The 14,012-nt window shown below is 39.6% G+C and overlaps 4 protein-coding genes across 4 annotated transcripts; all 4 read right to left on the reverse strand.

Annotated features, from left to right (window-relative positions):
* Positions 1-2,591: 2,591 nt before the first annotated feature.
* Positions 2,592-4,760, reverse strand: LOC110761892 (B3 domain-containing protein At3g19184-like). The gene is made up of 5 exons (XM_021964478.2): positions 4,234-4,760; positions 4,049-4,144; positions 3,745-3,945; positions 3,052-3,258; positions 2,592-2,825 (listed from the first exon to the last, which is right to left on the reverse strand). The coding sequence occupies exons 1-5, from the start codon at positions 4,366-4,368 to the stop codon at positions 2,796-2,798; spliced, it is 669 nt and encodes a 222-aa protein (XP_021820170.1). The 5' UTR covers positions 4,369-4,760; the 3' UTR covers positions 2,592-2,795.
* Positions 4,761-4,890: 130 nt separating this feature from the next.
* Positions 4,891-6,432, reverse strand: FLDH (NAD(P)-binding Rossmann-fold superfamily protein). Its single transcript, XM_021964510.2, has 3 exons — positions 5,998-6,432; positions 5,292-5,894; positions 4,891-5,185 (listed from the first exon to the last, which is right to left on the reverse strand). The coding sequence occupies exons 1-3, from the start codon at positions 6,274-6,276 to the stop codon at positions 5,045-5,047; spliced, it is 1,023 nt and encodes a 340-aa protein (XP_021820202.2). The 5' UTR covers positions 6,277-6,432; the 3' UTR covers positions 4,891-5,044.
* A 19-nt stretch (positions 6,433-6,451) lies between these two features.
* Positions 6,452-10,092, reverse strand: LOC110761927 (peptidase, S9A/B/C family, catalytic domain protein (Protein of unknown function DUF829, transmembrane 53)). The gene is made up of 7 exons (XM_021964507.2): positions 9,601-10,092; positions 8,600-8,657; positions 8,217-8,297; positions 8,051-8,086; positions 7,559-7,798; positions 7,321-7,462; positions 6,452-7,177 (listed from the first exon to the last, which is right to left on the reverse strand). The coding sequence occupies exons 1-7, from the start codon at positions 9,777-9,779 to the stop codon at positions 6,666-6,668; spliced, it is 1,248 nt and encodes a 415-aa protein (XP_021820199.1). The 5' UTR covers positions 9,780-10,092; the 3' UTR covers positions 6,452-6,665.
* A 717-nt stretch (positions 10,093-10,809) lies between these two features.
* Positions 10,810-13,462, reverse strand: ORC2 (origin recognition complex second largest subunit 2). The gene is made up of 6 exons (XM_021964508.2): positions 13,195-13,462; positions 12,977-13,083; positions 12,343-12,475; positions 11,647-11,932; positions 11,296-11,523; positions 10,810-11,201 (listed from the first exon to the last, which is right to left on the reverse strand). The coding sequence occupies exons 1-6, from the start codon at positions 13,321-13,323 to the stop codon at positions 11,002-11,004; spliced, it is 1,083 nt and encodes a 360-aa protein (XP_021820200.1). The 5' UTR covers positions 13,324-13,462; the 3' UTR covers positions 10,810-11,001.
* Between the last annotated feature and the right edge of the window lie 550 nt (positions 13,463-14,012).

Below are 14,012 nucleotides of genomic sequence, written 5' to 3' on the forward strand. Positions count from 1 at the left end.
GCGTACATCATCATATGTTTCATTGCATTAATGATCTGATATTCCGTTAGACCATCAATATTCCATTCTACTATGGAGCTTCCATCATACTGAGCGGAATTCCACATTCCATCTTCCTCAAACTGTAAATCTACTGGAGTGGGTCTGGGGTAGTAATTTCTTGTTTTAGCAGTTTGAGTGAATTTCTTTTCATTTGTTAACTTATTAATTTCAGGTCGTTCTTCCTTAAACATCGTTTCAAGGTCCTCTATTTCTCCTTCAGTGAGAACCGACACTTGAGGTCCTTTTCCTTTATCTGACAATTTTACTTCTGATAATTTCTTTGCCAGGATATCAACAAAATTTTCATCTTCTGACAATGTTCTTCCCATCTTAAAGTTTTTATTATCTAAAGGGGGAGGTGGTTTGAAGAACACCTGACTACTCATTTCCTTGATCCTTTTAGTTTCTGAGGGACCGGGGTCGGATTTCTGCTCCTTTACAGAAACAGACGTTTCAATCCTAGTGACTTGCTTTCCTAGAGACTGCAGAAACAGGTTGGTGTAATTATTCTGCTGAATAACTGCGCCTATATCCTCTTTACTCGCTGTGCGAAAATTATTGGCGCTATCATCAAGGAAAGTGGTTTCTTTGTAGGGAGCCGCTATCATATCTTTCTGTTTAATTACCATCTCGGGTGGATGTACGGCTTTTACTGATTTCCCATCTTTGGAAGTGTAAGTCGAGAATGGGCTTCCTATCATCTCTATATGGCTCCTATATTCAGGAATGTCATATTTCTGAGCACACCAATCTAACCACGTAAAAAAGAAACAATTGAATTTCTTTTCTTTCATAAAGGCGGTATGGGCTTTCCAGAGATGATTTTGCCTATGCTCCTGAAAGGCTGTTTCAAACCAGATTCTTTTATTAATATTTTCAATACTCAGATAATTCCTTTTTATCTTTTCGTGTTCTATTTCGAAGGATTTTAACATATTTATTTCAAATTCTACATCCGAGAAGGAAGGCTCGGGTTGAGGTGGATTCATCCTAATTCCTGGGTTTGGAAGGGTTTGCTCAAACCTGTAGGCTGGCCTTTGTGTATGTTCCTGGGTTCTCCTAAGACCTGCCAAGATCATTCTGTCATGGTCTAGATCGTAAGCTATATCAGAGGAGGTGCTCGACCTATGGGGTTCTAGGTTGGATCTAGAGGGTGCTAGATCAATCCTAGAGGTACTCGACCTATGTGGTTCTAGGTTAGATCCAAAGGGCGCTAGATCAATCCTAGTTTTTCTAGCGTTGGAGAATTGTATTTCTACCTCTCCATCAGCGAATTGGGAGATCCGAGTAGGTTCTTGATTTTCAAGGGGCTTCTTTGGGACTATTTCATCCAAAATCCACTTTTCTGGTAGGGTTATATCACTCCACTTTATCATTTTTGGGACTGCCACGTTTGATTTTTCAAGGTTGGTTTGGAACAAGGTAGTTTCACCTTTGCTGTCTAAATCTTTAGCTTTGGGACAGACAGTGTTCATAACCTTATATGAAACCCTATAAATGATCGCTAGATTTTGGGATCCTGGGTCCATATCATAACCCTGAGTTTGAATATTTAATGTTAAAGCTTTTAAGACATTTACGTCGGAAAGTGCAACAGAAAAGTTTGGGAAACAGTTAAAGTATATCGGACCTTCCCCTAAGGTTGACTCAACTATTCCTAACAAGGAATCCGTGAACTTTCTATGTCTTCCATCTCTTACACAAAGCAAGATTGAACTGGGCAATCCTGTTCTGGTAAGTGGTTTCACCGCTACCTGCACCAATCCTATGTGCAAATAGTTATAATTTCTCTCCAGATGCTGGTCGATTTGACTCTGGGTGAATAGCTGAAAACTATCTTTTTTATCAATGACAGATATCGTTTTTTCAACAGTTTTTATTGCGTAATCAGATCTGAACTTGAAAGATCCTTTATAGTATATATCAGTGATGGGTACTCTGGGTATATCCCAGTTGCACAACTCCTTTTCTACGTCCCGCATGATTATTTCTTGAGAGTTTTTAACTCGTAGGGTTCTATGGCTAGGATTGTTACTAGAGCTTGCTTCTCCAGAAGAACGGATAGACAACATTCTCCTAAGGCTTGCCATTTTAAAATTCTGGATTTTATGCTTTCCTTCTGTTCTCCTCCTAATTCAAGGTTGCTAGTCCCTGCCTAGGTCTCTCAACGCCTTAGCTTAACGGGCAACGGCTAATGAGCCTATCTGACAGCTAGACAACTCGATGACTAGTGAGTAAAGGAAACTTGACAGAAAAACCAGAAGATTAAACCAACAACTTAGTTTGAACCTTAAACTTAACCACTCTTCTAGGGACTTTTGGCTCTGATACCAGGTACTGGCCCAGACTCTTATATATGCCAATTCTGCAAGTATTTCAATCAAGCCTTTCTTTTGATATGATTGTTTAACCTATCTCAATCTCACAGCAGAAGGAACCATGTGATTGGTATGTCAATAGAGTTTTAGACAATATCTAGTATATGGAATTTGGAATCCATAAGCCAAAGGGTAATTCTATGACTAGGTCAAGGAAGTACATAAGAAATGTACATCTACAATTCTTAATGTCATTCATGGTCTAAACGACGACGAAGCGATAGAAATCGGGTCACAAATTGCTATTTCTTTGGTCAATGCATAAGCTGCAAAAGAAAGAGAGAACCAAAACGTAAATTCTACCTCTCTACAAGAAAGATCACAAAACAATCCCCAACATTGAGCCAAAAGTTCAATAGTAATCTGGTTGCCCTCTTAAGTTCTTTCCACCCTTATAATGTACACCTGAAATGATGATACAAGCACATAAAGTTAAAAATAGAAACTGAAAGCTGAAAACAAAGTAATAGGATGGTCTGACAAACGTAGCACATGATTCGTCCGGCACTTATCTAGTTAGAATAATTTGTATCTATTGAAGGCAATATACTTATTTCCACCATTGGCTCAAACACCATTTCTCTTGTGTATCCCTCCTGAGTCCCCAAATCAAAATTTAGTAATCAATCACCTTGAATGTTTTAGGCCGGATTAGTTGAAACACCAATGCATCCCCATCCACCAATTCATGAGCAATTGCAAACCCTCTCCACCCACCACTGAGTCCTCGTTTATTGGCCAAGTATACAGTCTGGTACTCGTCACCATCTTCATCTACCAATATCACCGATTCATCGCGCTTTGGGAGGTTCTTGTTGCAGAAATGGATTGGAAGACCCTGTTGCCAAATTAGACACAACAATTACAAGTACCCCTCTACCGGTGAATCAAATTGATCCTTAATGCACAATATGAAGCAGGCAGCATATCACTTAGATAACGGGTGATCAGCATAATGGGATATGCCACTTCCCTCTAACTAGACTTGGCTAATCAAGTAGGAGATAACCATTCACCTAGAAAGACATAGTTTACAATTTCGAATATGACAGAACATTCATTACAGAGTAAATTGATCCTTAAATCAGTTACAGAGCAGGGCAGGTACGAGATTATGGCCATTACAGGCTTAATGTATAATAAGTCTGTAACTAGAAGCAAAACAGGACAGAACAACCCAGTATATATAGAAGCCAAACAGGATGAATATGCTGTTCAAATCATGTGCCCTTTTGACAAACAATGTCATACTCATACCAATACATAAGAAGCATACAATAGAAAGGTGACATTTTGAGCATATAAAGAAAAGCGACTTGTTTACCAGCCAGAATCCACCAGTGACATGTGATTGGAGCATGGGTTTCACAAAGGTCGGGTGATCGGATCCCAAACCCGACTCTAATTCCTCGGCTCTCTCTGTCGCCTCAGCTCTTGCTTCATCTGAAGCATATACCCGGTTCGACAAATCCCTATGCTTCGAAGTAGAATGCCTTCTGGGCATCCTCAATGGATCCACAGCAATCTGTCACAATTCATAACATCACTAAAGATTGAAACTTTGTTACTCAAAACCCAAAAAGAAAGAAACTTTGAACAATTACTAGATGGAAAATGAAAGAACCCACTTCTTTGTAAACAGGGGTAGGCAGGTTTGCGACGCGAGAGGACCTCCTCACCACAACCATCTGCTTCTCGACTGTCCGAGGCTTTGCTCGCTTCATCTGAGAATAGAAGATAAAGCAGAGTGAGATATTTTTGCATAACAGAGATAGATGCTGAGAGGAGGGGTTTAGGGTTTAGGCTTACTTACAGGGGAGGGTTTAGGAAAGGATGGGGCTTTTAGTGCCTGAGCAAGCTGGGGCAGATTCAGTGCCTCCATTCTCTTCTTGTTTTCCTCCATCCTCTGCTGTCGAGACTCCTCGTATGATAACTTGGCGGCCACCATTTTTCCCTAGAACCAAACCAAAAATTTCTCTATCTCTCTTTCTCTCTGGTTTTTTTGTTTTTCGTTTTTGTTTTTGGTGGAGGAAGGAAAGTGAAATGGTGGCAAAGTCCTTATTTTAAAAAGATTCATTGTATTTTTATTTCCATCTACAGTTCCTATCATTTCAAATAAATTATGCTTATTAATTGCGAATTTGTGATACATCAATCAAAGGGTCTGCTTGCTTGTGTTCCCTTCATTGTTGTACGACTCAATCAATTAGCTTCAAATCCGATCCAACAGTTCAATTTCAAATTTTCAAATTTTAGCGCTATTGAGCTGCCCAATGATTTTGTAACTTCTACAACTGGTGAAGCAGTTTGTGTTGTGAGAATAGCAGTGTTAAGGTGAATCGCTTATGCACGCAAGCAATTTTTGACCGTCGATGCATGTGGAACTCACAACATATCAACGGTCACTCACATACTTGTAAACTACTAATCGTGGCATCATTTCACGAAGACGAATAGATGGAATACATACTTATTGAAAGAAAAGTTAACACACTAAAAACACCCAACTTGACATCAATGAACCGATCTTTAGCGCCACATCCCATCAAATTGAAAATGTTTACTGGTTAACTAGAGTCACATAAAGCAAACAACAAACCCCACCCTCATCAAAGTTTATGTGATCAATATTTGATCAAGCCCAAGTTCTTGAGCCAAGGCAACACCTCCCCCAATCCTTCTTTCAATCCTCTGGGACTATAATCCAGCTCCTGCTTCGCCTTCTCACATGAATATGCCCATTGATGCCTCAAAACATAAACAGTCTGCAACCAAATGAACCAACCACAACAAAATCAAAACCCCAAAATTCGAGCAAAGACAAACATTATCATCAACATGAAGATCAAACACAAAACCCACATTACGTACCGGAGGACTAATCAGAGGAAGCTTCCCTGTAATTCGAGAGAAAAGAACAGACGCCCATCCGTACACCTCAATCAACCACAATGGGATCCCAAATTTAGGCCTCTGCGTCTTAGTGATCACAGCTGCTACATCGAAAACGTGCTTAAACGATGCGTTTTCACCTGTTAGCAGATACCTCTCACCTGTTCGACCTTTTTCCATAGCTCTGATATGGCCCTCCACAACATCATCGACATGGCTAAACGAATACCTATCATTCCCGGAGCCTATATATCCAGGCAATCGGCCGTTGAACCGCTCGACGATCATCCGAGCGACGACGTTTCCAGCGGTGAGCTTTCCGGGCCCGTAGATCACTCCGGGATAAAGCAGCACCAACGGCAGCTCCTCTTGCTGCGCGGCCTGTAGCGCGATTTTATCGGCGGCAGCTTTCGATTTCTCGTACTCCGTACAGAAGAACTTCTCGTGATGGACCTGAGCCTCGTTGGCGACGTGGCCATCGGTCGGTCCGAGGGCGAAGAACGACGACGTGTAGATGACCTTCTGTACGGTCTTCGTCTCTCGAACCGCTCGCAGCACGTTCTTCAATCCCCCGACGTTGACCTAACGGGATCGGAAATTGAAAAGGAACGAACTTTACGAATCAAATACACAAAAAGGTGAAAACTTGAATTTTGATTAGATTTTGGAAGAAGCGGGAGCTTACGGAGAAGAACTTGGAGGGGTCGGGAAGCCAGGGCTCAACCACGGCGGCTGCGTGGAAAACGACGTCGCAGCCGGAGAAGGCGGAGAGGAGGGAGTTGTAGTCGGTGACGTCGCCGTAGACGAGTTCGAGGCCACCGTTACCGGTTGGTGACGGTGGAGGCAGGGAGGAGAGGTCGCTGGTTGGGCGGACCAAGGCGCGAACGGAATGGCCTTGTTTCAGTAGCTCGTGGCACAATCTGCCTCCTAAATAACCGGAGGCGCCGGTCAACAGTATCTTCATCTCTCCCTTTTTGCAAAATTCAGCGATTCAGAATTGTTTTGACTTTTGAAGAAGAGTTGATATTCAAGGAAATTCATTTGCGTAAAGAAACAAAGACATATTTTCTTTTCTTTTCTGTTATTTATTTTTGTGTTTCGAAATAGATTGGAATTTAAATTACAGAAAGTGAATAGGATTCAACAAAAGCCAGAAGATTATTATTAATAATATTAATTTATCTATTTTTTCTTTTTGTACATTTACAAGTTCCTCTAATTTTCATTACAATGATTCTCATCACCCACCTAAGGTTCTTCAGTGAAGCCACTGTACATTTTTACGTAGGAGAAAGAGATCATCATACTCCTTATTACAAAAAGAAATAAGAAAATTTTCCCAATTATACCATTCTATAATCTTGACCGACGTATGCACTTGATTGGATTAAAAGGGGCATGCCTTCTTCTTGAAGCCAATGAACTGCGGTTCCCATTCAAAGAGCCCGAGGATGATTTTATATCCCAATCCTCAACGGTTTTTGGAACACAGACGTCGAAAAGGATCTGACCAAGGACACCGTGGACATTCATGGTTGGCGTTGGTGGGTTACGCAGGTGAATCAAACCTTCCTTGCGCTCGTCTTGCATAGACCCAACATCTCTGCCTCCGTCATACTCCATTGAGCCGGGCGTGAAGAAATGATCACTGGATGCCAAAGTGACTCCTCGAAACCCATTTGAGCCACCAGCAGCTTTTCTGAGACTACTCATCGGTTCATTGTCAACGATCTCTTCTTGTGCTGCCGGCATACCCAATGTTTCTCCTTCCAGTCGTCGAATTCTTTGAGAATAAACTCCAGCTGCTTTACCAAGGAGCTCAGTTACAGCAGCCTTGTAATCAATTGGATAATGCCTGTAATGGCCTGTGAGTCACAGCATTGAATCAAGTTGTAGGATTTAGTATATTTACACTATTCTCTAAATAAGCATTTTACTAGTAAGAAAGCTCTACATACAGTGAATAGCATTTGTTACTTAGTCTTTAAGTTTAGGTTTAGAAGCGGACCTACGTGAGGAGAGCCATTCCATTTTACTAGTTTAACATCAGCCCCAAGTTCTCGTAAGCATTGAGAAAAATTATATATAACTTGAAATGGAGCGAGATCGTCGTTCTCTGAGCATAAGATTAGATATGGGGCCTGCATGCCCTGCATAAGAATGATACTGAATAAATGGAAGAGAAACAAATATGAATTTTTTAAAAATAGAATAGAATATAACCTGGAGTGTATCTAGTAACTTACAACAGTGGAGTAGAGAGTCTGCCAATACTCGGCACGGTGTGACTCAAACCTGTTGAGGAAGAGGGCATCAAGGCCAGAAGCAATGCCATTCGCCATCCAGGATGCAAATCTCGGTGGATGGGATACTTTCAGGACAGTTGGGTGAAGAACAAATTTAGTACCCAGATCACTAGTAAAGTCCACTGGACTGGAATCATAGATGTGGCCAGAAATACAGTCCCTAACCAGTCGACAATCATCCTTCAAAGCCAAAAATGAAAATTAATAAGATTACGAAATGGAACACACTATATTGCCCTTAACACAAAAATATAAACAATTACCTAAAATCTATTGATAGATAAACAAATGAGAATGACAACATATTCTTTTTTGGTCCCCTTATTTGATGCATCAATGTCTTTTAAATTTATAATCCATAACAAAATTACGTTATATATTCTTTTGATTAGTTAAATTATTCTTAACGGAATGCAAACAAAAAAAACATACCAGATTCAGTTTTGCTTCACAAGTTCCCTCAATTATCTGCACAAACGAAAAATGCAGTCAATACATCGCCTCAATCAACAGGATGCTACTTTACATGAACCAGACAAATCCTTTCAACATAGAAAATATGAAAAAATAGGAACATACAATACTAAAAGGAGTTTACCTGAATAACTTTGTACATACAGGCTTTTGGACCACCAGAAAAAGAGGCAAAGACCACAGGGCAAGGCTTAATCTTCAACTCCTGCATTTAAGATATAAAATAAAGCAATTAGCTTTACCCCGGAAAATCATACCATGACAAAAATTCTGGATGTTTGTTTACAAATGCCAATTTTTTTTATGGAAACAGATCATACAACTATGGCAGTCATTTTCACTTTCAGGAATTGTGAAACTTCTACTTAAATGAATATGGTTTTGGATCTCAGACAGGTTCCTCAATATCATAGCCCAAACACAAGTTCTTCGGGTAGGTTAATCAATCAATAAACAGAACCTTTAGTCCCTGTGAAGCTATAGTTGGAGAACTATAATAGAACTAACCTCAAGAAGTTCATTCAGAATATCAGTCGCTATAGTTGTAGCCTTCTCAGGAAAGAACCTGCAGGAATTATGTAAATCAAACCTTAGTCCAACATCAAAAGGATGAGTACAAGCTGCCCTTCTATTCTGGAGGCAGCAATTGTACATAATTGAATGATTGCAGCCATTATAACAGACACATCCACGCATAATAACTCATGTTCTGCAAAAGTATATTGAGGAATTCAAGCCACCAAAGCTACAAATTAAGTTGAGCTTTGGAACATTTGAAGATTGAGGCGAATTTTTATATCACACGGAGGAAGATATAAAACAACCATGTATCTCCAGGAAAAGGGGAAGAAAGTGTCCTCAGACACTCAAATATGCTTGTACAAAAGCTTAATTTTGTCAATTTACTTAACGGCAGTCCTTCATTTGTAACATGATTGCTATTGATAGCAAGAATATTTCCATAGTGCCAAAAAGTATAAAAAAAACAAGTTGCATACTGTGAAAAAAATACTATTTCTACGAATTGTCCATTCATCAACGACATATAAATTGCACTGTGTCAATGATTCTATTTTGGGAGATTCACATTAAATTTAGAGGACAAGGACTGCAATTCCGCATAGGCTCTCCACCTCAATCATAAAACTACTAAAGTCAGCAATGGCAACCGCAAGTTCAGCTATCTGAAAATAGTCCTGATTTCATAAAACAAGGAAACGGGGGCTCAAATGCATTTCCCACCCAAAATGAATCAAATAAGGACAGATAAATTGCACTGATTTAACCAGAATAACTCAGCAACACTCAAAATGCTAAGCAACCAAGTTCCTCCAAGGACCCAAAAAGCAAAAGCACCCAATTATAGCAAGCTAGTCAAACCCATAAAGGTAAACAACAAACAACGCCCTTACTAGAAAAAAAGAACCTTGTATTTTCCAATTGGGAAAAAAGCAAAGCAAAAACCTTGAAGAGAAAAACATCAAAACTAGCAAAAAATTGGAACTCACATATTGAGAAATTGGGAGTGGCAGACGAGTGTGTTCCAACCCATAGACGAGTAAAGCTCCACATAGCTCTTCAAGTGCCGCTCTTGGCTCGACATCCATGCAAACACCACCACTATCCCTTCAATTTCATCACTCCTCTCCTTTCTTCCCCAATAATACCTACCCCCAAATCCCCACATCTCCTCCTCCTGCACCCAAGAACCAAACTTTTTGCACAATTGCTTGAGATTGAGCTTCAAGAAGCTTACTTTCTTATCTGGGTTTCTTTGGAATTTGCAGAGAACTAATTGGGTTCAATTCAATCAAATGGATGAGAAGCGGGGTCTGCTTCTCTGGTTTTCACACCAAGTAAAAGTTTACAGCTTTTTTATACAGGGGAATGGGAGAGGCCAGCTTGGACCCTTTTGGACTTTCTTCTGCAATTATAGAGAGAGACAAAGCTTCATCTGATTTGTCTCGACACTCGGCCACACTTCGCCACAAAAAGCTGGCCAAATTTTGTATGAGCCATTGAACTTATGCCTGCAATTGAATTACGCAATTACCCTTGTGCCAAACGTGTCGATGCTTGATTGGATGGAGATTTAAAGGGCTTGGGATAGAGATATATAATACCAAATTGCCAAATTTGTGTTTTTTTTCTTCTGAGACGAAAAATCGATATCTTATTTCCTTTTTCTGTTCGATTTGTTTGGGGGAGATTAATCGGCGGGGGGGTTGTATGTTGTTGACTTCTTGTCGTTTTCTCGCACTGTTAGAAGTCCATCTAGATCCGGTTTGGTTGGTTTGCTAGAGACGTAAACGCAAACAAATCGCCTTGTCTTTCCAGTTGAGCTACGCTTCCATGCATTTCGGTCTACGATAGGCAGGAGAAAAGCTAGCCCTAGCTCTCATTGTTACTCGGCAAATTTTGAAAAACATCCAAACATTGGACGATTTAAAGACATTTTAGACTTTTGATTCTTAGAATTTCAACCACCCGAGGGAGTCTCGACCACGTTGGAGAGAATCTGAGCATTGCTTAAGGATGGTAGAGCCCCTTGTCGAGAGGTTTGAGCACTGGTCAAGAGTTCGAGCATTGGTCAATGAGTCGCCGAGTGATTAGATTACTAAATTCTGACCAAAATAGGCTAAAAGTCAATAATGTGCTAATATCATTCTCTATTTTTAGCTTGCTCATGTCTATCCTTTCACGTGTATTCCATAGCCTTTAATATGTTGAAAACGTAAATGGTCATTTCTCATATTTACAGCCTTAGGTGAAAATAACACGCACGTGATTTATCTTAGCAAGTTATCTAGCTTTCTAAGGAGGCAGTGAGAAATTTGGATCATTTCCACTACTATCAGGAGGACTTCAAATCTACATAATCTTTGAGGCCCGAATAGTTTAACAAGTTGTCACTGACTGAGCTCCGCTATGAGTTTTTCAAGTGCCTCATTTGTGAGAGGGATGTGCAAGCAATCCTGGCCATCAGAATTCCTTTTGGTCTTGACCAACTCGTGATCTTTGAATTCTGTCAAATGGGAGTTAAGCGTAAGCTGGCTGCTCACTAGGAAGCGCTCTCGACAGCTTGCATACAGATTATCAACGGGCATACCTGAGAAACCGATACGTATTCAGATAATGTATGATCAATGGATTAGAAAAGTTAAAGCTTCGAAGAGTTCATGTAGGCTTTTATAGCTACTTACCTTCTTCATTAGAATGAGATAGTTGATACTCTGCAAGAACTTTGAACACACTCTGGGCATTGGATGTCAAACTCTGCAAAACTATTGTAGCACTTTTGGCACTTTGGGTGGTATTTCCATGTGCAAGAATCAGGGGAATGAGCATTCCTTCAACCTTGTATGGCGCAAAGGTAGGAACATGATGCCAGCACCAGTTGAACTGTGTGTGAACCATCTTCTTGTCCCACACTATTTAAGGCAAAGAAGGTGTGATTAAACTTGATGACATATGCAATTCTTTGATGCAGCATTTGTTTCATGCAGACAGTTTGTTATCCATTATATAACAAATTATAGCAAGAATAGACTTACAAAGAGGTGCATTCACATGATCGATAGAGGCCACCATGCGAATATGGGAACAAGAAGCAACTCGTGCAAGAACTTGTTGGGTTTCAGAGTCCCTTAATCCAGGCCCATCAATGTTATGAATGACAACGTATACAAAACATTCGTTTGTCCTATCCTCATCCAAAAATGCAAGAAGATCATCCATGGATCTAGAACTAAATGGCTGTTGAACTTTGGAAGAGCTCCCGGGATTCTTTCTTTTGGATTTCAGTTGATCCCACAGAAGTTCAGCTAAGGCTGCCACAACCTGTATTTCAAACATTAGATAGCATGTTAACAGAAATGATAATGTTGAATGTTGCCGTTCACAAATTAGCCTTGAGGGCATATGCCTGTCCTGGGTTTGGATCTATTTCCATTTCTTCTCTTCCAGGTTTTGTCATATTTTCATACGAGGAAGATGGGCTTGGCCACCTCAGAACAACTTAAGTGCGCTCAAGGTGATCAGCACATTGTTCACAAAGTTCATTGTAGCTTGCGTATGACATGGTAGGGCAGGAATCAAAAATCATATTGCCAATAAGAATAAACCACACAATTGGAAAATCCAGAAAACTCGCATATTGCTTTGGAGCGGGCATAAGCTCTTATGTATGTGTAAACATGATATTATGGGAAAACGAATTATGACTATTTTGTATCCCAAGTAAATAATACCTGTTTTATATTTATTCCCGGAAGATATCCATTGACAACAACCACAGAATACTCGGTCAATGATGTTGAAGCAAAATCTTCAAGCAAGGCCTTCTTTGATCCAAATCCATACATAAGAAGGCCAAGACCACATCTAAGAACAATAAAATGGGTGAATAAGAACATACAAAATAGATGTTCAACAACAGTACAAATAGTATAAGCTAAGAGATAAGTGTAAGACAAAACCACCTGCCCACAAATTAATAACTAAGAAACAATAAAACAAAGGGAAATCTCAAAACTTTAAACTACAATTTATATCGAAACTGATTCATAAATAACAGGCATCAAGTCCAGAAGTCAATCAATTGCTAAAAGAAAACAATGCAATTCATCCTGGTACAAAAATACTAGTCCAATTGCCCATCTAATAAATGCATCAGGGCACCAATTGCCATAGGCAACACTCTCGAGTACAAAAAAACACTACAATTTGTAGCATAAGAAGCCAGAAAGATAATTTATTTTCTCTATTGGCACAAAAATTAACTTGAAAGCAATCTTCCTACATTAGATCCCAATCTACACAAATGATAATTTAAAAGAAGAGCATTTGAGACATTGCTGATTAATCTACAAGGTAGGAGAATACCTCAGCTCAAAAGCCCATTCAGGGTACGAACTCCTATAACTGTTCATCAATTCCTTGACCTCTTTCTCATGTTTTGGTTCGATTTTAGATGCTGCTGCAATCAGTTCCTGCACATTAGAAGAAAACAAACAATAACCAATCAGCCAAAGTTCAAGGTTTAACCAAAACAACAAAATAAATGGGAGATTTTGAAGGAATTGAAGGCGACCCAGCATTACCGGTTCGTCAACGACGTCAATATCAGAGAGCTTAGAATGAGATCTCTTGCCGGAGCCACGGAGCTCCTTTGCCAGAAAGTAATTTCTGGAGAACCCAAACTCTTCGTTATCGCCATCGTTCATCTCCATGACTTTGATTTCAATTTGATGGTAGCCCCCAAATCACTCCAAGTCTCAACTCAAAGGGCGCGCCCTAATAAAAGCTGCTTCTCCAGTTCTGCATTTTCCCGCGATTTTTCCCTTTCGGTGTGAAAACTGGGCTTGGGCTGAGCATCGGCCCATTTATCCTTATTAACTATTTGCGTGTAAATCGCGTGATAGGTATGTGGCACATCACATCTTTCATTGTTGTACACAAAATAAATACAAAAATGTATAAATCGAGTGATAGGTATATCTCATATAGAGTCCAAAACTATGATGCAATCCTTTAATCACGAAATAAGAAATTCAATACGCGTTTTATTATAAAGTTACATCAAGCAATAAATAATGGTTTGCCTATTTTATGTGGACTAAGAATTGCGCTCGAGATCGATTACATCTCCATAAAAATAGATCGAATTACTTAAACTTCACTTTGTATTATTTGTAACTCATGAAATGGACTAGAATCTTATTGCTACCGTGGTCACAATTAGATTTGATCAAGCCCATCAGAATTTTTTGTGTACTTTTTTCAATTAAAATGTTGCTCACAAAGTAGCTTTCTATAATGATAAAGTTGTTATTTTGGGCCACTTTAATGATAAAGTTTGTACACACAAATTATTGAAGGAGATGAAATGGAGGGTAAATGTTTGTACCAACGAAAAAAT

This window comes from Prunus avium, chromosome 1, assembly GCF_965620075.1.
Source record: "Prunus avium chromosome 1, drPruAviu1.hap1.1, whole genome shotgun sequence".
NCBI lineage: Eukaryota > Viridiplantae > Streptophyta > Magnoliopsida > Rosales > Rosaceae > Prunus > Prunus avium.